Below are 25215 nucleotides of genomic sequence, written 5' to 3'. Positions count from 1 at the left end.
GCGGCCTGCAGAGGGCGCGCGCCGCCAGGGCACCGCCCACCACCGCCCCGCCCCGCCCCGCCCGGCCCGGCGTGCCTGCCGATGGCCGAGCGCTGCCTTTCTCCCCGCCGGCGGCAGCGGCGCTTGCGCGGTGCCACCCGGAGCAAGCTCGCGAGCGCGCCAGGGCCGCCATTTTCAGTCACCATAGTGACGGGCCCTGGCAACACAGGGACGCCGGCAGGCCGCGGGCCTCGCCCTGTACCCGGCGTGAGCTGCCGTCCTTCCCGCCGCCCGCCCTTTGGGTCTTCTCCCGTCAGCCCTCCATGTACTCCCGTGGGGTTCTGGATCCACCTCCGCCTTGATCCTGCCTGGAGAGGGTGCGTCCTGCCAGCATGGCCGGGGAGGGAGACAAGAGGAAGCGCTTTATTTCAGCCACGGCTGCTAACTACTTCGGACTGGATCCATCTGGGGGTGCCGCTGCCTTGGCCGCGGGGCTCCATTCCCGTCCGGAGCTGACCAACTTTCTCGACGACGGCAATGAGTTCCTCCTCGTTGTGCAGCACTCGGGCACCCAGCTGACCGCATCCAACAAGGTAGGGTAGTGTCCGGGCGAGTGTGTGCAGGCATCCGTGGATCCATCGTGTCCACCGCATCCCAGTGTGCGAATGGGGGATGCAGAGCCTGGGGTCCAGCACCGATTTAGTGGTCAGAAAAGACTGGGGTCTAATTTGGGAGACGTCTTCCTGCTGCAAATATCTGTGCTGATCTCAGCGTCTGCTTCATAAATTACTGTCCCAAGAATCTGTGAAGACCACATGGTTAACTGAGACATATATTTGTTAGTGGATTGTGCCATGCAGACATGTAGTATTAGTGTGCTGTGCGAATGTAATACAACATGGAGAGTGGCATGTTGTCTTGCTGCAAAGGCCAGGTGGAGTCTGATGTATGGGTTGTTCCTGGGCAAGGGTGCATGCAGGTGGCTGGAAGGATTGCATTGCTGATGTCCATGCAGGAAACATGGCCCACTATGTGGCACATTGGATGATATTTGACAAGTCCCAAGGTGGGTGTTTGTCCAATTCATGCATTTTGCAGATTGATATGTCCAGCTGTGAGGAAATCTGAGATTCATTGTGTGAAATGTCCTGCTCTGAGTGTTTGTGTTCAGCGAGTGACTCATCTGAGTGATGCGGTGGGGTGTGATGTGCAGTGAATGTCACCATGTCATCAGAACACGGTGTGGTGCCTGCCACGTAGAGTGTGCAGGTAGCGCACCGATCTTGACGTGCGTCCCATCGTTCAGCTGTGAGACCAGTGACATTATGTCAGTGACAGTTTTCTTCTGTGCTGAAGACTAGTGTAACTAGTTGTTAACATATGAACTGCTGTGTGGACCAGTAACTTACATACCTCCTACTGTAAATCGCCTGTGTAGTCTGTGAAGTCTAGTGCATGGTCTACTCATGCAAGGATGTTTATGTGTACCATGCTCCCCCCCCCCCCGGCATTAGGAGTGTCTAATACACAAAGCCAGTGTCTAATATACAAAGCCACTGTCAGCACCTGTGGAAGATCAGATGTGTATCGGGGCTATAATGTATGCCTGTTGTCTCAGTGAAACGATGTCTGTAGGTGTTGGGCTGAAGACTTGATAAGAAAGTAAAACTGATACTGTCCAGTAAAATTGAAAGCTGTTCTTACTAGCCCTCTGTTTATTTTAACAGAAAAAAAGTTCACAGATCTTTACAATTGCACAGAATTGGGGATTTCAGCTGGCGTATCTTCTTGCTATTGTTTTATCAAATGTTTAATAACATTCTCCTGTTTTGTGAATTCTCTTTGGCCACAAATAGTTTCCATAATTGATTTTATAGCGATTTTTGGAACTTTGCCCATAAGTTGAACTGTGATGGGAACAAGTCATGTTACAATTTATAATTTTACTGATGAAGGAGCATTCCTTTCTCTGTCCTTGAGAAATCTGTGAATCGCAATAGACTTACGTATTTACAGACTCAGGAGAACAATACTGAATATTTAGAAATATATTTATATATTTAGAAAAATATTCCCAAAGCTATATAGTGTAAAAATGCAATCAAAAAGATAGACTTCATGCTTAGATTTCTCTAGGAACAAGATGCAGTTTCTGGTTTGTCCCCAGGATTTGGTAAGTGGAGTGTAAGTGTATATAATAGTGTAAGTAATTATGCTATTTACAGATATTTTATAATGAAAAAGGCATTACGTATTTGATGTTGGAATTCAGGTTCCTATGAACTCGGGAATTAGTATATGAAAGTTTTCATTTTCTGAGCAAATCAGATAGTACCAGACTCTTATCAGAGCCCTTAGGGAGTAATATGGTATTTTATAATTTTCTCCTTGATGTAAATCATTTGTGTAAATGGTGCATGTAATTTAGTATAATATGCAGTCAATGACAATTTTCTAAACGAGTCCTGTCTTCTTGATTATTACAGATTGAAGCTACTAATTCAAAGAATAATGTGTTGGTGTTCTTTAAGCTGCGACCTGATGTAATTACAGAAGATAATCTTCATAGTAATATTCTTGTGTCATCTATGCTAGATTCACCAATTAACACCCTTTATCAAGCTGTACGACAAGTTTTTGCACCAGTATTACTGAAGGTGAACAATATACCAATTTAAATGTTCTGTAGATTTATATGGAAGCATTGAAATTCCATTGGATGTCAGCTACTCTGAGATAAATATATTATGTTTCAAAAATACAATATTTTAAGAGCTTAAATAATGCATGATAGTTTTAATTTTGAAGTTGAAGAAGTTACTTCACCTGCTATCAGTGAGAATGAGAGGAGGATTCTGGTCATATATATGCCTGGTTAGAAATGTGGAATACACTGGGTAGTGGTTAATGGAAACAACAGCTCCTTACCTCCTTTCCACCAGTAATTCCAGTCTCGAGTACTTTTCTTGTTTTAGGTATTACTATATTTTGTATGAAATGCATAGGTCTGTATCATGCAAACCATGATTCTGTAATACGTGGCAGGTAGGTGTGCTAGACTCTATATTTTGTACAGCTGCATTTTTCATAATTTTGGTTTTTTTAAATGTTCTGAGGCTTTTCATTCTGTTCCATTTAAAAAATATATTTCCTTTGTGGATTTTTTGTCAAAAACAATGACCATGGCTGTATTTTATAAGCTGAACAAGCAAAGTGTCAGCATTTAAATATTTTTAATTTCTGGTATGTCATAATATTAATAAAATAATTTTAGAAAAACACAATAACTTTTAATATTTGATTCTAGCAATGTCTAGATTCTACTATAGAATTAGATTCCAAATTTATTTAACTTAAGAGAATTCACTAACAAAGAATTTTGAACACAGAGTGCCTTTATAAATCCAACAACTGATTTTTGGTTTTGTGATAAAATTTTTTTTACAGTATTGTTCTGAATTGTTAAGTGAAAAGAATGAGGTGCTTTAAGAAAAATAAATTATTACATTGTCCTACCATGTGGTTGGTTAGTGCTATTAATCTGAATATTATTTTTTTTTGAGATTAATGGGAGGAAAATAATAATTGTTCTATCATGCGTGTCACAATTTTTGAATTCTTTTTCAGGATGAGAGATGGAGTAAAACATTTGATCCCAAACTCCAGAAACTTTTAAGTGAGCTTGAAGCTGGCTTGAGTACTGTTCTCAGAAGATCAGATCCTAACTACACAGGAACAAAATTCAGTGAAGATGATGTGCGAGGTTTGTTTTGCAGTTATGTATTTTGTAGTTAATTTTAAATTAGGAGTAAATAATTTATTTGTAGGTTGAGTTTTCATTCTTCATTATACCAGTGACTGCAGAGCGTGAAAAATAACAGATTGTGATGAGGAGATGGAATTAGCGATCATCAACTCTGGTTCTCTTGGTATGAACTTGATACTACATCTAGTCAAAGTCAGAAGTTGAAGGAAAATTGCATAACCATATAGTAAAAATTTGCTTTAGAAAGCATGTTCTGACTGAAAATATTTTGTGACCATTCATGTATTTCATATTTAAACATTTTCCATTATTATTTGCAGCTATACTTACACCAACAGATGAATTTCAGTTCTGGATAGAATGTGCTCATCACGGAAGTAAATGGTGTAGTAAAGAGAGAGCTGCTCATTTTAAAGACCTATTTGAGGACATTGCAAAAGTATGTTTTCTTTTGCGTGATCGGTGATATAATTGTAGACTTACTAAAAAGCACTCTTTTATGAAATTCTTGTTAGTATATGTACACTCTTTTCAACTATATGAGTATATGACTGTTTAGTTATTTTTTCTTAGGCAAAATTTTACTTTAAATTACATTCATGTATTTTCTAGTGACAATGGTGCAGGGGAATGCCAACATTTAATTGGGAGCAGATTTGACCATTGAATACTAAGAGCTGCTGTAGAAATACAACAGTATGCTACAGTTTGTGAACTAGAAATTGACTCATGAAATTATAAAAAGGAAAACTGAAATGCAGATGATAATAGTGAATGATGTCATCCAAAAATTTTGGTACCTGTAAAGTACTTGCTTGAATAGTGCTTCAGATATCAATGCATTGTTCGCATGAATAAACTTAAAACCCATGAAACTATAGCAATTACCAACTTCAGAAAAGTATAAATGTTTCTACAGTACTAGTTGCAAAGTAGTTGTATTAAGGATATTTTTTTCTAGGATTATTACAATTTAGATAGTCTCTCACTATTTGAAGTTGTGGATTTGGTGGAGACTACCAAGGATACCGTTGATGGTGTGTGGAGACAAACAGAACATGATCCTTATCCACAGCCACGCATGCATAATCTCCTGGATGTAATAGGTAAACCTTTATGTGGTCTTTATTAAATGAACAGTTGAGAAAAAGTAGAATGAATCCTTGAGCAGAGACTTTCTTCCTCCTAAAGGCACCAGTGATAGCCTGCAGCATTAAGGTGGTCTCTTCTTGTAATTATGATCCATGGATATTATTTGCCTTATAGCATCCAATAATCCAGCCAGTTCTGGTAGATGCCTTCACACATGCTTAAAAAGATGATAGATAATAACAAGATGGAGTTGGATATCTCTCAGCCTCTGGACTGAATTTGTCTGGGTTCCGTTTGACTCCTTGTCTTTCTTTCAGAGAAGAAAATTTATTGCCATAAACCCCCATGTGAAGGTTGCATGGAGGTGAGAGCAGGATGTGCAGAGAGGTTGTTTCTCTCATTCTCTTGACAGCAGTCCCACGTTCTGGGACAAGGATAAGACAGGGAGTTGTCTGCTGCTGCCAGATGTGTGTGTGCGTGAGGGGAAGGATTGCTGGAGGCAGCCAGCTACTGCCATTACTGCTGATAAAGACAGATGCTCGTGTGTGGATTCCACACTACAAATCCATCAGCTTCTGATGTTGGACCAACCTCTGTTTAACTTGGAGATGTTTTATTCAATCTGAAACAAAATAATCAGTTATTGATACATTTGTGTGGTTTGAAATCAAGACATTACAATGTGGTTGGAATGTAGTGTAGCATTAAAGAAATAATTTTAAACAAACATAACATTGCTTTTGTATACTTTTTTGTGTTCTAGGTGGCTCGCTAGGTAGATATGTTCAGAGAAAATTAGCAGCTTTGAATTTGTGGGAGGATACTTTTCACAGTGTTAAAGAAAATCTGAAGGCAGGCATCTTGATTTGTGAGCAGTGGGTGTCAGCTTGTGAGTACCTAACTGGACAACTGTGGCAACGTTATACTCTACATCCATGGAAAAATGAGAAATATTTCCCTGAATCGTTAGCCAAACTTGGCAAACGTCTTGATGAGGTAGAGATTTGAATTACACACATTTATTTAATTAGATGCAGAATTAAACAACATTGTTTTAAGTTAAAAAAGGAAATTAAAACACTTTTATAGCCTTTTCAGAGTCAGATAGCATTCCGTAATCCGTGTTTGCCTGAGCCTTTCAAAAGTTTCTTGTAAAAAGGAGAGGGATGGGATGTGCTGCTTGTGCTTTTTGCTTCTAAATGTAAGTTTTATGTAAAAATATGTTGGATATATAAATTATTTTTTTCCGTTATAGGTGCTAACTGTTAGAACACTGCATGAAAAACTTACATTCTTTTTGCCAGCTGGAGAACAAAATGCTTTACATCTTGCCCAGGTGTTTGAACCCTTTGCTGGCCTAAATCCTGTACACTATAATCCTTACACAGAGGTATAATGCTTATTTTTATTTTGTTCACATTCTTTCTGTGAGTTTTTATGATGCACATGGATAGTCCCAAACTAACATATGAACTCATTATCTCTAGCCGTTATGGAAAGCAGCAGTCTCTCAGTATGAAAGAATTATTGCACCAGCAGAACAAAAAATAGCAAGCAAACTGAAGAAATTTATTTCAGAAATTCAGGACAGTCCTCAGCAGGTATGGGTATTTTTGTAGTCCAAAAACTTTCCTAGAGATAAAGTTACTGAATTCTTAAGTAGTCAGTTTAGAGCACAGGAATAAGTACTTAGAGCCAAAGACAGTACTTATGAACAGCACTAATGAGTAGTGGCAGAATATGTTGGGTTTTTTTTTCAGGAGAAAGAGATAACTTTTTTAAACTTTATATTCCAGCTTCTTCAAACATTTCAGAAATATAAGGAACTGATAAAGCATCCAAATATAAGCAAAGAATTGCTTTTTGAAAGGGAAACATTGTTAGCAAGACTTCAAGATTATGTCAAAGGTAAAAATGTATTTAATTGCTTTAGTTTTTTTGCAAATACTAGAATTCTTTATTTACTTTTAGAATTATGTCAATATCCCTAGTATAATTTTGTAACCACGGTAATAATTTTAAGCTTGTTCTATTAGGTTTCTGGTCTAAAATGAATCTTTTGCGTGTGTTTAGACTATCAGACAGACTTTGAAACTCGATGCCATGGTGTTCCTGGTGATGTTTCTGGACCACTGTCAGGCAAAAACCTTTCTGAAGTTGTCAATAATATTGTATGGGTACGGCAGCTGGAGCTGAAGGTAACAGATTCAGTTACTGCTTAGACACAATGTTGTCATAGAACTTAAAACATGGTATTTGAGACTTCTGTGGGGGATTCCCCGCAGAAAAATTGTGGGTTTCCCAGGAGTTGTATAATCAAGATTCCTTAGCAGTGGTGCTGTTTGCTAAGTTGAATTTTATTTACTGACCCAGAAGACAGTCTCTTCGTAATACACTGAACTGCCTGCTTTTTCTTGGTAGTGCCTTTTTGAGTTGGTGCCTACCAGGGAATTTACTAGAGAGACAGTAATAAAAGTAAATGTCAAACAATTGTGTGTTCTCTTACAACAGAATGAGTTTAAAACATATTTGACTCTATTTTAACTTACATTATTTTTGTTAGTTTGTATTTACACTCTAGTTGGAAACTCTGGAACTTTTATTGGAAAATATTGACTAGTTAAAAGCAAAATATTTTCTATAAACATAAGTGCCATTTACAATAGCTATAGATTTGAATGAGAATAGAATAACTATTAGCCCATTTTTTTTGCATTCCCCTGTGATTTGCGGAAATCTCAAGGGTTCATTTTAGCTGAATGTGACAAAGGGTGGAGATCTTAAAGGTGTTACTTTGTTATGTGTCCTACAGAGGGAACAGCAGCAGCTCAGGTTTCACAACTATTTCTTCTGCTTGCTCTGCTGAAGACCTAGAGAGCAGTTCAGCTGATGTGTGTCAGCTGTGTGTCTAATTTAGGCTGTGCTAAATTTTTTAATTGTGCTCAAATCTCCTCTGATTGTATTGACTAGGTTTTGATTAAGTTGTTCATACATAGGTGTGAAATCCTATTTGAAATACTTTTGAGTATTGGCATGGACCTTATAGATACAACAAAGGACACACGAGAGTTCTGTACCTTTATGGACAATTAACTAAAGAGCAGGCAGGATACTCTGGGGTATCTTAATAGTGGTAGACACCTGTGGTGGACAACTTCTTCAGACCCAATTTACTGTTACGGGAATTTGAACATCTGGGACACAGTTCAGAATTCACTTTTTTTTTCCCCAATTGGTTTTTGAATCCCACTTGGATGTTTTGTAACACTGATTTTTATTCTGGTGATTTTTCTGTTCTGATTGACTACTAGGAAGTTAAGCTTCTTTTCTTCATGATTGTGTTTAAGGTGGATGATGCTATCAAGCTGGCAGAGGCTCTTCTGTCTGACTTACCTGGTTTTCAAGCTTTTCACCAAAGTGCAGATTCTCTTCTGGAGCAGTTAAAAGTATATGAACAGGAACATTTTGATGATTGGTCTAGGAATATCCAGTCAGAATTATCAAATCCCAAGTCAGGACTTTGGTAAATACATTCTTGTTTAAATAACGTTTATGCTGAAATCTGTAGTGTGGTGTAAGTCAATAGAACCTGATGAAGGAAATAAAAAATTTTACAGAATTGAGAATGAGTGGAGGAACAAAATAGAAGAATTTATTATCATTTTATCATCCTGCAAGGCTTGGTTGGTAAGGTGAAGTGTACTGCACAGTGTTCATAACTAATCTTGAAGTTTCTATTAACACCTGGAATGAAAGACATGTTTGGTTTGCTTGTTGTTACTGCTTGTTATCCATTGTAATCCATGTAGTGATCATGTCTAGAAACCAGATGAGATTAGAGTACAGTTGTGATATACAGATGACACAAAGAGAGTAACAAATGAATTGCTATTCACAAGAAATTCTGTAGTCTAAATAGAGCAGATGAAAGAAGGGTAAGAAAATCAGTTTAAACTTCATGAATTGTGTTCCCCAAAATAATGAAATTACTTTATGGGATATTAAAATATATTTTAACAATTTTTTAATTGATTGGCCACATAGCTTCTGTCTGCATCTCTGAGTGTTGCAAACTTTCTTTGAAAAAAGAGTTTGTCCGCAGTTTCAGAGGATGCAGAAGTTGATACTTATATGTAAACTTTTGTTTTATGAAAATCACTCAAATATAACAAATAGGCAGATTCAGCATACTCAGTCAGGTAGCTCACTGCGAAGTGGAATGCAATGGATATGGGAACGAGAAAAAGATGAGAATAACAGTGAAAAAATTAGTGAAGTTGAAGTTTTTATGAAAGAAGCGTAGAAGGATGGTGGTAGAAGCATTACTACAGTAGAAAAAAAATTGAGTAAAATCTAAAGATAGGTTGATGTTCTTATTAGCATCTGATTTTGTATACCAAAACATTCCACTGATCCAAGTCCTGGTTCTTGGATTGATTCCCTCAGAGAATTTCTTCCCCTTTGCAGTGATGAAGGCTGGGGCCTGTAAAGTGCCTGCTTGAGAGAGTATGATGGATTGAGTGTATTTGAGAAATAGCTGTGAGTTACATGTTAACTATTGTAACAAGCCAGAAAAACTTTTTGAGCAAAATCAGTAGGCATTGTTCATTTCTTCCTGTCTTCACTGGCTTTGAATTAAGAGAAAGGTTACTGGAATAATTTCTGAGTAAATTAAAATGTCAATAAATGTAGAAAAACATAATAGAATGTCATCAAGCTTTTTAGAATTGTTTATTATATTATTATAAAATGCACCTAAGAAAGAATCAATATCAAATTATATTCAATAATATGTTTAATTTGATTTTGGTTTAGCATCCAAGCTAATAGTCCTGTAATGGAGTTGGATCATGTTTTTGGAACATTAAACATACTTTATTCAGACCGTTTGGTGACTCTCCTAAGAGAAGTACGTCAGCTATCAGCACTTGGTTTTGCTATACCAGCCAAAATACAGCATGTTGCAAACACTGCACAGAAGTTCTGTAAGCAGGCGGTCATCCTCAAACAGGTATAAGATTAAATGCCATTATAACTTCCTGTTCTGACTTCCCAGCTTTAGTAGTAGAGCTTTTCTAGACTATTATCTTTTCTGACTGTGGTTAAGCTTTTTGCTGTGATTGTCTGCATGAAAGTGAGTTGTTTCTTGAACAAGAAGTTTCTTGAACTATATAAGTCCTTAAAAGAAAAAAAAAAATAAATGCTTTACAATTTCGGGACATGTCTTCTTTTGAAACCAAATGAATTATAGTATTAAAGCCATGTGGAGTTACTGTATGAATATACAAAAACAAGTAATTAATTGATCTCCTGGTTTTAATCTCAGTTTCTGATTATTATAACTGAAGGAAACTGTCATAAAATGGACCAGCTTGTCCTCACCATTGCTAATTTTCAACTGAAAATATTTAATTAGTATTTTAATGGAAATGTGTGTTTGGTTTTTTTTGAGGGGGTATTTTTTAATTAGATTCCATGCTACATAAGTTTTTATTGGGCTTATATTTCAGTTGAAAGACCATGTCAAGTTTTCTTCTGTTACTGTAAGATGTGAGAATAAATATGTATATAGTGGTAAAAATTCTAATTGGATACATAAGCTCAATTTTGTTTCACATGAAGTGTCATTGGTGTATGAGATACCTGCACAGCTAAGGCAGAGATGACACAAGACCTACAAGACACCCATGCATCTGGATCATTAACAGGTGCCCAAGTGGAAACCTTAGTCATCTCAAAAGGCACTAGTTGTCTATGTGTGGACAACTAAACCGAGTTGTAGGGTATCCCTCTTATTCCAGCTGCCCATCTGGAAGTAAATAGATGTTTTTTAGGTCTCATGTCATATCCTGGCGGATGGCATGGATACTTGAAGGCCTCTGAAATGGCACTAGATGCCTACACTTGCATAAAATAGTGGAACTGTTCCACTTATAATAAATCAGAGACTGAACTTATTTCACTAAAGGTGAAATATAATTGCCTCAGACGCGTGTAAGTAGCAGTCTTTTTTGCTATTAGAATTCATCACTGGAAGAAGATAGGATCACATTAGCATTGCTTATATACTTTATTTTTGTAAACATTTTACTAGTATAGTTAATTCTCATTTCTTAATGGTATTGATTGGGCAATACTTTCAGAAATATCCTGCATTACATTTATTGGCATATAAATATTTTTATCAGTTCTTGTAAATTTAATCTTTCCATTTTTACAGGTGGCACATTTTTATAATTCTATTGATCAGCAAATGATTGAGAGTCAGAAGCCAATGATGTTACAATCTGCTCTGGCATTTGAACAGATAATTAAGGTGAAAGAATTCTCCTCTCTTTGTATTTTCAATTTCAATGGTATCTGTGCATATTCTATTTTCTGTGTTTATTGCTGGACTTTTTAACTGCAGCCTTCCCATGCAAGCAACACCATCTGTTTAATTAGTATTTATTGAAATCAGTGGACTTTTTTTCATATTGTCGTTTAAACAACTGCTTGTCCTTTTTACTTTGGATATTAGTGTAATATGCTCTCTCAGGAATTATTTTTAGTATTTGAATTTGCACACGAAGCACAATGTAGTCAATTCTTTAATAGTTGGGAATGTAATTCCTGTCTTAACAGTTTTAAATAATATTATTTTGGCCTATTTTAATAAAAATGGCATATATTTTATTCTGGAGATAAATTAGTGTTAATGGTTTCACTGTTTTGACTGTTACTAGATCTCTGTGGATTTTGTAATTCTCTTGAATTTTTCTAATTCGTGTTTTGGGCAGGTCAAAAGTGGATAATTTCTGGTTTAGATTAAGAACAAAGAATCTGTGGATCTACCTGATTATTGACTTATGCATGCAGTTTGTTACAGTGGGTTGGTGTTCAGGCATAATAAAGTTTCTCTGAGAAGAGGTTTTGGGTTTTTTTTGTAATTGCTAGGAAGTTCACTGTACTTAAAGAAGTTTTAGATTCTTTTAAGGAATTGGGAACAATTTGGAGGAATTTATTTATTTTCATTTTTCTGCTTTGAAGGGACAATATGAACTTAAAAATTACAGTACACTCTACAGTTTTTTAACACTGTATCTCTATTTTGTGTCTGGAGAAACATGTTGTGTATCATGAATTTCAGTTTACTGGTTTTAATCAGTTTGAAGCATTCCACCCTCTTCCAATACTCTTACAATGTGAGAATGGCTGGAGAATTATAACATGCCCATAAACTCTGTATTGGGCAAGAGACTAATGCCTCCAGAGCAAGCATTACAGAAACAATTGGGAACTTGCTCCTGAGAACCATTTTGCAAGAGAGTATAAGGGAGGGGATGTCTGGGATTGGGATTAGTTCACCACAAAATGGTGGAGAGTCCAGACCAAACTGTAGGTTCAAAAGTGTCCCAGAAAATGTTCCCAAACTGTCTCTTAAATTTTCCTTGGGCTGCCTGCAGATTATGCCACAGATTCCTTTAGGGTGCAGCAGACCCTAAGACAGTGGTGGTGCAAAAGTGTTCAAAGCCACAACATATTCTCCTATTTGACGTGATTTCTGCCCTACATATTTTAGAGATAGGTCCAGCTGTGGAACTTCAGATGCTTTTGTCTTCTGATTTTCTACTGCAAACGTAGCAAAATGCATAAAAACCCTAGAATCTTGATAAAAAGCTCAGAGAAATAGAAGTCCCCAAAGCTGCTTATAAGTCAGTGAAATTTTACAGTGTAATTTAAAAAAAAAATAATTTTTGTGATAAACAGGTGCAGTTGGATAGCAATTATTAGTGTCACATTTTGTTTTTGGTCTGTGCAGAACAAAGAGAAAGGGAGGAGTTTAAGATGTCCTCTCAGCTTAAGATGTCTGCTCATGTGTGTGGGGCAGGAGTCTCAACATCAGTGAATTTATTTCAAGCTCAGTTAAGAGTCTGGCATTAATCCTTTCCCAGTGTGTTGATGTAGCTATAATGATATGCCCGTATGTGTGTGTGATTGGCCAGATTATTATGTCTCTAGTGCAGTAATGAGAGGGAGGTCTTCCATTTTTTACTAGGAGTAAAACCATCTTTCTCATATTATCATTTCCTATATGCTAGCTGGTAGATACATTTGTTGTTAAATCATACAAAATTTGTGTGTTTTTTCAAGCATTCAAAATCTGGTCCTGGAGGAAAAGCTCAAATAACATGGGATAATCCTAGAGATTTGGAAGCCTATATCCAAAAGCTCCAAGCTGCTGCTGAACGGCTTTCCACTGAAAATCGAAAACTAAGAAAGTGGCACACAAACTTCATTGAAAAGGTATATTTTGCAGATGAAATTGAAATCACATCTTTTATAGCTTACTTAACCCTTTCTTTAATTTATGTGGTGATTAATATGTTTATTATCCTTTAAAATTCTTTTAACAGGTTATATCACTCATGAATGTTGATCTACTTCGGCAGCAGCAGCGTTGGAAAGATGGACTCCAGGACCTCAGAACTGTTTTTGCCAGCCTTGAGACACAGGCAGGGTGTCATTATCATATTGCAAACTGTGAACATTGACTTTTCAACAGTAATCAAGATTTAAGACTCAAACATAGCATGATTTAATTAATTTTGATTAAGGAGTTACTAGCTAGCTCAGGAAAACTGACTGTGTACTAGTTGATGTCAGATGTGAGGAGATTCTTCTGTTGGAAGAATTTCTCTGGGCAGACTTGAATTGTAGAACAGACCTTAACCGTGTAAGCTTTCTGCAGCAACCTTGGACTGCCTTCAAAACCCTGGCTGGAAATCTCTATCCAATTAAATAAGTAGAGAACCCATTAAGCTGGAAGACATTTCTAATTTCTTTTTTAACTTGTGTCACCCTTTTGAAAATCCCTGGATGGCTTACAAGTGACCGTTTACGGACTTGAGCATATGATATGGCTTTAAACATTATTACAGTGCAATGTAGCAGATTCCAATGAAAATCTGAATTCTTTAAGATAAAATCTTATATCTACTTGTAAGTTAATGTTGATCTGTGAAGTTGATCAAGAATTTTCTGAAGTACTGTTTAAAAGGTAGCTTACATATCATAAGAAAACAAAAGGTGTGATACAGGTTTAGATGTCTCGTTCAGCCAGCTCTCTATCTTACTTCTAGCAGAGTCCTGTGCATTTTAGAGTAACCCTGAAGAGTTTGACAGTAAACCAATGGGCAATGAACCTCAGTGAAGTTGTTATGCTGAACTGCCATAGAGGCTGGTTTGATTTGGATTTATTTGTAATTTATTCTTAGATTCATTTGAAATAAATGTAATAGCTCTAGATCTTCTTAATTTTCAAACTCGTCGTAGAATCATAGAATATCTTAAGTTGGAAGGGAACTCATAAGAATCATTGAGTTCAAATCCCTGCTCCTTGCAGGACTACCTAAAACTAAATCATATGACTAAGAGTGTTGTTGAGATGCTCCTTGAACTCTGACAGGCTTGTGCTGTGAACACTTCCCTGTGATGCTTCTTTGAATTTTACTAAGATCCTGGGCTGCAGGCATTGTTCTGTGCTCAGTTTCAGCTTATAGTTATGGTTTGAAGAATAAAATAAAATAAAAATAAACCTTGTTAAATTTTAGGGTTTCAAATCACGTGATATGAAAGCTTGGAGACAGCACTGGAATCATCAACTTTACAAAGCTCTGGAGCATCAGTATCAAATGGGCTTAGAAGCACTCAATGAGAATTTACCAGAAATAAATATTGATCTAATGTTCAAGTAAGAGATTTTCTTTTTTCTGTTAAAGTATTCTAGCTCAGATTACATTCAAATATTTGTTTTTTATGATTTATTTCACTTTTTAGGCAAGGCCAGTTGCAATTCAGACCTCCTTTTGAAGAAGTACGAGCTAGATATTATAGAGAAATGAAGAGATTCATCTCCATTCCAAATCAGTTTAGGGGAGTAAGTGAAGCAGAAGAAGAGTCTATATTCACTGTTATGACCGAAAGAAATGCAAATGGATTTCTGACTGCTTTCAGTAAAGCAGAGGATTTGTTCAGAAGGCTGACAGATGTTTCTAATCAATTCAAGGTATTTTCAATATTTGACTGACTCATGCTATTTTTTTTTTTTTTAGATTTGTACCATTTTAGGCTTCAGACATTCTAGAAGCAAATACATTTGTGCATTATTGTTCTTTTCTGCAAGGCATATAAGCAAAAGCGTTGTAAGTCCAACCATTACTCTTGTTCAAAATCTCTTTTGATTATCCTTAAATGCGTGAGTGTGTCAAACCATTTTGTACATTCTGATTTTTGCACTAGGGGAATCTGTAAGTAATTGAAGGAGCACAAAGGTTGAAGAGAATGTAACTTTAAAACATTATTAAAGTATTTTAGTATTTAAAGTATTTTAGAGAAACAGAGTTATTTAGTCTGGAAAATATTTCTTTTCCATGAAATGAAAAATAACGTTGAAAAGGAATGGATCGTAATTGGCCAAGTAGATATGGAAACTCTGGTGAAGACACATCTTTCTAGCAAACAGGACTGGGAAAAAAACTTCAAAGCATTAAAAGTGAGAGGGAAAGAAGCAGAACGTCTTCCAAGGTATAGTGAAACTCTTTGGTTGGAATAATGTATTATATCAAATACTTTAAAGGTAATAGTAAAATAGAAATATTCTTTTTACGCGGAGATATAGGTAGAATTTCAAGTGTTTTTAAAATATTGATGTACTTTTAAAATGTTTAGGTTTTTGTTTTTCAGTTTTGTCTTTAGACACTTATTCCCTTTTATCTGCACAGACTTCTCTGAAAACTTTCAATGTCTTTAATATGATGGGAAACCCCCTCAAAATTCAGAGCTAATTCTGAAATACTGCATAACACGGTGATATTTTAACAATTCTTTTAGCTAAGTCCTGTACATGTGGAATATATATGGCAGTTAGGAACAGACTTAGTAAATGTTTGTACATGAAATAATTCCTGTATTGAAGCATTTGGTTACCTCTTATAACTTATAGTTTAAGATATGCTAGTGTAGGCTTTTGTTCTTGCATATATGCACATGAAATTTAGTGTATTGCATGGTTAGAGGTCTCATGAAACTGATGGGAATCATGTTCAGACCAAGGACAAAAAGATGATGTTTCATGTGGGAGAATGGACTGGTAGAACTTGTTTGCTAAGTGATGTTCTGAGTAGTAAAGATTTTAATGGGTTTAAGGACAGGCTGGGGTGAATAGGAGAGAAACTGCCTGATGTATTTTATAACCAGAAACCACATGTGTCCATGAAGTGCCATGAGTTGAAAATAATTGGTATTGAGGGAGGATAGTCAGGAAGGTATCAAAAAAGGTAGCCCTTTTTCTTAGCATTCTTTAGACATCTACTTATGGTCACTGTGAGATACTAGATATGGGGCCTTGAAATGACTCACGATGGCTTTTCTTATGTTCTTAGGACTATTGAGGCTAGTAAATTCTGTGTTAGTAAATTCTCATGGAAATTTGAGATGTAAACACGTGACTGTACAAATAATTAAAATATTTTTCTTTTTGACTATAGAAATAGTCCTTTTGAATTTAGTAACATTGGCTATATAAAATCAAACAATTTTCTAACTTTGAAGGAACAGAGCATTAGACCTTAGCCCCCATAAAACTGCATATATATGCATAATGATTATAAATATTTCAATACTATGAGTAATTTTCCCAATGAGCTATGGCTTTTATTTGTAGAATTATGAGGGAAATTTTTTCTTATTAGCCTACAAAATCAGAGTAAACTGCAGACATGCATAGATCTTAGAGATATTGACATGTAAATATACTACTGAAAATTTGCTATTTTTTAATATTTTGTCTTGAAGCACCATCAGGATAGATTGTTTAACTGTTAATTGCAACCCTGTGAAAGCTGTAATTGATGATTTCATCCAGAAGTTGTATGATGTTCTTGTTATTTCTTTGAGAAAATCTATTCAAGGTAAATAACTTCAGTGAATTGTTTTGTTTTATTTCTGTTGTACTTGTGGACATTTGTGTTAATGTAAATACTCTTTTTAAGAAATATTCTACTCTCGGGCACACTGAGCTGCAGAAATCACAGTGCAAAGAAAGTAATCTGTTACTAATTTTTCATTATAGGCCTAACCTAAGACCCCTTGATGTCCATGTGCATCTTTCCCATTCACTTGTTATAACCACATCTGTTATGGATGTTATATACATATGAACATTATTTTGCTTTTTTCTTTTGTCTGAAGGAAAATTTCTTTGTCATTTCAGGGAGACAAATTTATTTGATGTTTGATGGAAGAAAATTTCTTAGGCATTTGAGGGTAATTGAAGGAAGTGTCATGAAATCTTGTAATTAAAATATATTATTAGATTTTTCTTTCACAAATTGAAATACTTCATGAAGAGTCTTAAATAATCTAGGCATTCCATTATTACTTGTCAGTTAGGTTGTCAAAATGCAGAATCTTAAAAAGTGCAAAATATTTCCCTATTTTCAGGTGGTCTGTCTATATCTGGAACAGGTAGACAAAATGGAATAAGGTGTAGATGATGAGAAATACCAGTCCCTTGTGCTTTAAATGTAACAATCATCATAGGAAACAGAACAGAGGTTGTGCACAAAGTGTATTATTTCCATAGCCTGAAAGATGAATTGTTTCCTGGAAGATGTATTATTCCCTGGAATTGTACAACTCCTTTCTGAGTACCAAAAAGATCTACCTTGGTAGAAAAATACAACATTATAGCTTAATCAGGCTTTTGTTTGTCAATCTTCTCAATATTTAAAGCAAGGTGGCTTTAGTTAGTTGGTTTCTTTAAAACAAAACAACCCCCCCCAAAAAAAACCCCAAAGCAATTTTAACATCTGTTTTTCTCCTTTCACCCAAAAAAGACATACAGATTTTGAAAGTGTATAAATAAATGCCTTATGTATTTATGTTTAACTCTCAGAAGGTACTTTGATTCTTATGGTCTAAATCATACACTGAACACAGTAGATTACATTTAAAAAGCTATGTGTAAACACAAACATGCAATTTTTGTTGAAGCAACATATAAGACTGAGGTCTGCAATTTTTTAAACGAATACTTTGTGTACAGTATCATATCTTATGACAATGTTGTATCACAGTACATTTGTCTGACTTGGATATTTATTACTACAAGTATTTTCTGCATGATAACTTTGTTTTCCACCTTTATATAGCTCACCTATGTGATGTTTCTTCATTTCTCACTGATGCCATGGAAACTTTAGTGATTAGGCCCCAGACTGTAGAGGAAATAGCCGAAGACAATTTAAAATATTTAAACCTACATGAACGAAAAGAAGGGGTAAGATACTATTTTATCATATCCAGAACAACAGCTATCAAAAATGTAATTGCTTTCTAGTATGGAAACTAAAAATTAATATAACTAGTTTAGAACTTGCAGTGGTTGTATGGGGTCAGAGCAGTGGTCCATGTAACAGGCACAGTATTTTGTCTCCAGCAGTAGAATAACGTGGCTGCCTAGGGGAAAATACAAAATTGGGGTAGCACATTTGATGCTTTCCAACATGCTTCTAGCCTCCAACCAGAACCTCTTTGAGTTTTATGTGGTTCCTGAGCATATAGTAACACTCAGTGGATTTCTCTTCCATAACCTTACCTTGTCCCCTCTTGAAAGCAAATACACCTTTGGCATCCAAAGTATCCTCTGGTAAAGTGTGGATCAATTACCCATTACATGAAGGGCACCTCCTTTTACTTTTTCTTTCACCTGCCGTATGTTAACTTAATACCATTTAAGTCTTACATTGGAAGAGTTATAGACCAGTCAGACCCTATTCTTCCTTTTCGTGACACACGATCGTATTGTTCTTTGTTGTGTCCTGTATCAGCCATCACTTTTCTAGGGTGAAGAATTTTAGTTTACCTAATCTTTTCTTACACATAAGCCAACTCAAAACTTTGATCATCCTTGTTGCCCTTTGGTAAATCTTTTCTAGTTTTGCAATAATCTTTTTCTGTGGGACCAACAGAATTTTGTGCAAATTTTAAGATATGAGGAAACCATGGATTTATATGATGAAACAGCAATGTTACCTCTTTTATTCTCTTTTTGATCCTTGTGACTCCTAACATTTGGTTTACGTTCTACTGCTCAGATTAAGCTGTCATTTTTGTAAAACTGGCTGTCATAATCCCAAGATACCAATCCTGAACTGCAGTCATTATCTCAGAACTCAACTTATACATGTGAAATTTATTTTTTCATGTATATGTCACTTCATGATTATCTACTTTAATTTTGTTTGTAACTGGTATCATCAGTTACTCTTCTAAGTTCATTCTGCAGTTCTTCACAGATGAATTATTTTAATACCTGGAATAAGATAGTATCATCAGTAAACTTTATAATCTCACAGGTTAGTCTCATTTTCCAACTCTTTTATAAACACCTTGAGCAGTCCAGCACAGGTACCTACAGAACTCCATGGGTGATCTTTTATTGCCTCCTATCTCTGTTTTCTGTCTTTTACCCAGTTAATTATCTCTGCAAGGACCTTTTTTTCTTATGTCAAGGTTAGATTTCCTGTGCCTTTGGTGAGGGTTTGTGTTAAAAGCTTTTTGGAAACCCAACTGCAATATATAATTTTAATTTCCTTCATCCATACCCTTACTGATGCCTTTAAAGAACTCTGGTTTTACAAAATTGTGAAATTCTAGAAAAGCCACATTAACTCTTCCCAACCAGACAATATTTATCCAGAAAATTTCTAAATGAATGCATCTTAGTTCAGGTGTGTATGTGCAGGTGTCTGCAGCGTGTATGCTGTTAATATGCTCGGCAGAAGTCTGGTTCAGTTGCCCACAAGTGCAGTTCTAGAGTTACTGAGATGCGTATCCAACATCCACACAAGACTGGCAGACATAACGGAGGAGTTCTGGGAGGCCTCTACCTTTCTGTAGGTGCATCTGGAGAAACTGACTCAAGTCCCTAGTGAATGTAATCAGTTGTAGCCTAGAGCAATCTACTTCACCGTCAGGCGGACACCTTGTGGCTGATCCACCTGAACTGATTTCTTAGCTGCATTAAGAGCTCAATGCAGTTGTTCATATGTAGGTGTCTACTCTTTTGGGGATGTCCTGGCATATCTGAGAGCTCCGTCCAAGGCTGGCAGATATGACACAGGATGTATGGAAGACCCATAACTTTTGGGGCAGTGGATGTAAGGCAGATGGGATACATTAGGGGATCTCAAGTAATGCTGGAAACGTGTCATTAAATGATCAAGACCTTGGTGTCAATGATCTTCTTTAGTGATAATGGAGTTTGAGATGCCTACTTAACAAGCCCTTGTACAGACGTCTAATTTTAGCTTAATCTTCATCTTGTATACAGTTTAACTGTTTGGCTGTTATCTCAGTAAGGACTGTGTTAGGTTGGGTGTAAGTATTTACATTTTGTAGCAACTCTGGATGAATTGTTGGATGTTGAAAAGAATTAATAATGTACAAAACAGTATTGCTCCTTAGCATTAGTGCCTGTTGTCACCTCTTAATTTTTAAAGGAAAACATACATACCAGGACATTTTGGTAAATGTGTAAAACTGTGTTTATTTCAGTTTCTTCTGACTTACAGTGTTTGAGAGTTGTTTTTTTTATTAAATTTGTTTGGCTCTTAATATATGGGGAAAAAAATGGATTTTTTTCCACATTATCAGGTGAAAAACATTGTGCTTTTTTATATGAATATAATTTCTGTTTATTTGAAGTGTCTCTATTCCTGCTTTTTGTTATTCCATATTGTTGTGGGTTAATCCTGGTAGGTAGCTGAGCACCACACAGCTGCTTGCTCATTTCCTTGCTCACTTGAACAGCCACACCACCCCTGATGGGACAGGATAAAAGGAAAGGAAGAATAAAAGTCAGAAACCTCATGAATCGAAATCAAAATATTTCAATAAGGGAAGGAAAAATGGAAGAAAGAAAAGAAAGAAAAGAAAGTGCAAACACTGTTCAGCAATAGGTGAAACATCAGCGTGTTGTCAGTATTGTTTTCATCACAGATCTAAAACAGAGCACCATATGAGCTGCTGTGAAGGAAATGAACTCCATGCCAGCCACATATATACATATTTACTAAATTCTGTTGCTCTGCCGCTGTTCTTGAATCTGATCTCCGCAATATATAAAGAGGCACTTACCTGTTTCATAGTAAACATTCACTTCTATCTCATATCAGGATCAAGATTTAGAATTTCTCTAAATACCTCAGATACTATTTTTCCCAGTGTTTTAATGTTATTCTATAAACAGTATTAAAAAAACAGCTGTATATAAGCATATATTCTGTGCATACACAGTTCATGATTCTTATGTATTTGCTTATAGTTTGGATAAACAGGATTTGCTGCATTTTTACATACATATTTTTAATCTGTTTGAATTTAGATTTTTCTCCTGTTTCAAGAGGCTGAAGATAAAAACAAACTTTTGCGAACTGTGGCTGGTACAGGTTTGGACACTGTCAGTAATCTAAGAGCTACATGGGATAAATTTGAATTAATGATGGAAAGCCACCAGCTTATGATTACAGAACAGGTAACAATGAATAATTAATGTTTTACCTAAAAATGTTGAAATTATTTTGAATAAGTCTGGAGAAATATTTTTTTTCTTAGATTTAATCCATAAATGTTCTCAGTTCAGTGTTAACATCAACATTACTGAGTTGAAGGAGAGCCTTTAAAGGAAGAATACTTAAACTGTTTAGACAATAACTAGGTGAAACTTCTATAGAACTCATGCTGAAATGAATGTTACATTGTTGTACTTTTGTCTCAGGGATGGTGACAGAAATGCCTTTCTGCTGACAGACACAGCTTAATGAATGCAATGGTTAACTGAAGAAAACAGGATAACAGTTAAAAGATAGCATTTTTATTACGTTATCATGTTTTTAGTACTGAAGCTTGTTATTTTCTTTTCACACAACTTTGCTAAACTATGCACAGTCCTGTAATTCCACTCCATAGGCAAATTGCTGAGCTCATTTAAAGTTCTACTGAAGATACCAATATGCTGTACAAATACAGCAATTTTTCTCTGTGCTATCAGATACAGGGTAAATAGGTAGCATAGGCTGAATAAATAGGTCTCAAATACCAGCATAAAAAAAATTAGTGCCCCCTTTAAAAAAACAAAACAAACAACAAGCAAACAGAAGAATAAAGATGAACTGTTTCTTAGGGTATTATATGGGAAGTTTTTTGAGTTTGACTTTGATCAAGTTGTAATTATCAAGTTTTGAAGTTGATACTTTGATCATAGTTGTAGTTACAAACCATTGAAAGAATTTAATTTTAACTCTTGCTTTACAGATTGAAATGATGAAAGGAAATGTGATTTCACGTATTAATATATATCTTCAAGACCTGGAAAAGTTTAAAGCTCGTTGGGACCAGCTAAAGCCAAGTGATGATGTCATTGAAACAGGTGATCAGGATGTGCTTGAGAAAAGTGCTCAGATCATAAAGGAAAAAAAAAAAGAATTTGATGAACTCGAAACCATGAAAGAAAAGCTCATGTATGTATGTTTATTTCCCTGTATACTTTATTCATAAACGTATAGATCTTTTGCAGCAATAGTATCTTAGAACATGTTAACTAATTTTTATTACAACAGATAACATAAGGAATTTAATTTTATTGGTATTACATGTTTTTCATAGTTTTTCAGGGTCCTTTTTGTTGATTTTACATAACATGAATTTCTCAAGCTAAGTTTTTCTAGAGGTTTTTTGAATGAAAAGTTCAAGAAGTCTCTTAGGCTTTCACATGAGGGAGTCTGTACACTAAAGACTTGATTCTGACTTCTGAAAGTCTCACTAAGAGAAGGTTTGGGATATTGGTCCAAGAAGGGAGAGTTACTACTTTGATCCTCTCGTAACTTAAGTGGGCAAGAGCTCATGTTTCCTATTTCTTGAGTAAGTGTCCTCTCTGATAGACTGTTGTGCAAAAGGAAAGGATTTTTGCTCTAGGTGCGTACTTTCAGTAACCTCATTATTGCAAATCTTGAGTGGGCAAAGTTTTCTATTGAAATTCTTAGCTTGACCCTTAAATGTGATATTAAATAAAATTAGCATATTCTTTCTACCTAACAGGTAGAAACAATCAATTAAAAATTCTTTTATTTCAAGCTTTGTTTTTGGGGGCACAAAGTCATTCACTTTTTTCATAAATGAGAAAGAAATGAAAGTTTATGGAAAATAATTGTTAATGTGGGAGAAGATCGCTGTGTAGGAGAGTTATCCCGTGTAATTCCTTTGTTATTTCTGTTCAGGAAGGAGACTATAAGGAAATTGCAGTTGGCAGCAATGTTCTTCAATGAAGCCAGTGGCTTTTCTTAAAAAAGTATAATTATTTCCATATGCTATCATCTCTTAAACCATAAATGTGTAATGGAATCATGTAATGTATAATACAGTGATCTTTTTATTCAGTGAAGAATGCCATCATTTTAAATTGGAAGAGCCTGACTTCTCATTGTCAAAAGTTGTATGTCAAGATATTAAGAGTTGTGCAGAAGTCTGGGCATTGTATGAAGAGTTTTATCAAGGTTTTCAGGAAAAAGCCAAAGAAGACTGGATTACTTTTAGGTATGATTTTGTTACTTTATTTTTCACGGACATACATGTTGCAGTGGTTGTAGTACTGTGTTGTTATGACCTTTTTATATTTTATTTTCACGCAGGAGTAAAACATACCTATTTGAAGAATTTTTGTTTAACTGGCATGACAAAATGAGGAAGCTGGAAGAACATACTGTAATGACAGTAAAGTTGCAAAAAGAAGTGGACAAATATAAAGTAAGTTGCTAACCAGAAAAAGGGGTATAAAACAAAAATTGGTTTGCTATTATGGGGTAATATACTTCATTCTGTAGCTTATTGTTCAGTTCTTATAATAAAATAAGTTATAATTTAATAAAATATTATCTGATACTGCTTTGAACATTTCACTTACTTTTGAGAAGCTTTTAGTTCCTTACAGTGAACAGGAGGGTCATTACAGTTTACATAGGCACACAATTAGCAGTAAGTTTTCCTCAGAGTTATACTCCTAAACATTAAATCCAGGAATTGAAAAGAAAGTACTTCAGTTTAAGAATGAAAATTTTTAGTTTATTTGAATAGCATGTCACTCTGTAATCAAAGAGATACAATTTTCATAAAGATGGACTCACATATGCATTTTTCCTATAGGGGATAATTCCACTTCTAAAATATGTAAGAGGAGAGCATCTTTCTCCAGACCATTGGCTGGATCTCTTTCGTCTTCTGGGTCTTCCCCGAGGCACTACACTTGAAGGTTTGTTATTTGGAGATCTGCTAAAAGTGACAGATGCCATTATAGAAAAAGCAATGGAACTTAAGGTATGAATAATTTCACATAAAGGTACTGTATTTCATTTTATGGTTTATTTTATGTAGTATATCTTGTTCTGTACGCCTATTTATATTTTTATTACTATAGAAATATAATTTATGTTATATTTTTGAATGGAAAGTTTATTGCAAGCTCTGTAGTTTCAAATGAAATCTATTTATGCTTTTAAATAGGATTTGAATTGTCGGGCCCAAGGTGAAGTCACAATCAGAGAAGCATTACGTGAACTTGAACTCTGGGCAGTTGGAGCTGTCTTTACATTAACAGATTATGAAGATAGCCGAGGCAAGACTATCAGGCTTATTAAAGATTGGAAGGACCAAGTCAACCAAGTTGGAGATCATCGCTGTCTTCTACAATCACTCAAGGACTCTCCATATTACAAAGGTTTTGAAGATAAAGTGTCCATCTGGGAAAAAAAGCTGGCTGAGTTGGATGAGTATCTGCAGAACTTAAACCAAATTCAAAGGAAATGGGTCTATTTAGAACCTATATTTGGTCATGGAGCTCTGCCCAAAGAACAGGCTCGTTTTAACAGAGTTGATGAAGACTTTAGGTTAGTATTATGGAATGTGAATAATTTTTTGCAATATCTTTGACACATGTAGGCTAGAACATTCTTCCTGGTGGAAATATATGGAACAGTTGGAATATGTATGGAGATGGAGGTCAGCAACAGGAATTCAGTAGGTATAGATGTGTGGCAGTGACGTAGATCTGAATAAAGGTGGTAACATAGGTTTCATTTAAGCTGGTACATATGAAGAAGGGAATCCCATGAAATGTCAAAGATCACGAACAAGGCAGGCAAACACAAGGTCAATCTTGTTAACCAAAGCAGAGGTGATAAAATTGTTTTTTCAAGAATCATTTCTTGTTGAAGATAAGCACTTTGTTCACTAACAAAGTACACAGATGGACTTTTGGGAGAAACAGATGGTTTATTTGTTCC

At 35.6% G+C, this 25215-nt stretch overlaps 1 protein-coding gene across 2 annotated transcripts in view; it reads left to right on the top strand.

Annotated features, from left to right (window-relative positions):
* DYNC2H1 (dynein cytoplasmic 2 heavy chain 1) overlaps nt 1–25215 on the top strand; it is a 180606-nt gene that overhangs the window by 846 nt on the left and 154545 nt on the right. Inside the window, exons 2-27 of one of the 2 annotated variants that reach the window (XM_075742293.1) lie at nt 297–572; nt 2466–2636; nt 3607–3742; nt 4066–4184; nt 4707–4851; nt 5601–5833; nt 6093–6227; nt 6325–6438; nt 6634–6745; nt 6911–7035; nt 8185–8360; nt 9653–9848; nt 11058–11153; nt 12971–13123; nt 13234–13332; nt 14431–14570; nt 14657–14885; nt 15276–15403; nt 16673–16788; nt 18031–18158; nt 21267–21416; nt 22196–22401; nt 23318–23473; nt 23569–23683; nt 24080–24250; nt 24437–24819. In XM_075742293.1, the coding sequence (XP_075598408.1) occupies nt 372–572; nt 2466–2636; nt 3607–3742; nt 4066–4184; nt 4707–4851; nt 5601–5833; nt 6093–6227; nt 6325–6438; nt 6634–6745; nt 6911–7035; nt 8185–8360; nt 9653–9848; nt 11058–11153; nt 12971–13123; nt 13234–13332; nt 14431–14570; nt 14657–14885; nt 15276–15403; nt 16673–16788; nt 18031–18158; nt 21267–21416; nt 22196–22401; nt 23318–23473; nt 23569–23683; nt 24080–24250; nt 24437–24819 (4133 nt within the window). In that variant the 5' untranslated portion in view covers nt 297–371. Of the gene's footprint in view, nt 1–119; nt 573–2465; nt 2637–3606; nt 3743–4065; nt 4185–4706; nt 4852–5600; nt 5834–6092; nt 6228–6324; nt 6439–6633; nt 6746–6910; nt 7036–8184; nt 8361–9652; nt 9849–11057; nt 11154–12970; nt 13124–13233; nt 13333–14430; nt 14571–14656; nt 14886–15275; nt 15404–16672; nt 16789–18030; nt 18159–21266; nt 21417–22195; nt 22402–23317; nt 23474–23568; nt 23684–24079; nt 24251–24436; nt 24820–25215 lie in introns of those variants that run through there. The other variant, XM_075742292.1, reaches the window with a different exon arrangement.

This window comes from Balearica regulorum, chromosome 1 (assembly GCF_011004875.1).
Source record: "Balearica regulorum gibbericeps isolate bBalReg1 chromosome 1, bBalReg1.pri, whole genome shotgun sequence".
In the NCBI taxonomy this organism is placed as follows: Eukaryota; Metazoa; Chordata; class Aves; order Gruiformes; family Gruidae; genus Balearica; species Balearica regulorum.
This window is presented reverse-complemented; position numbering and strand designations above follow the sequence as displayed.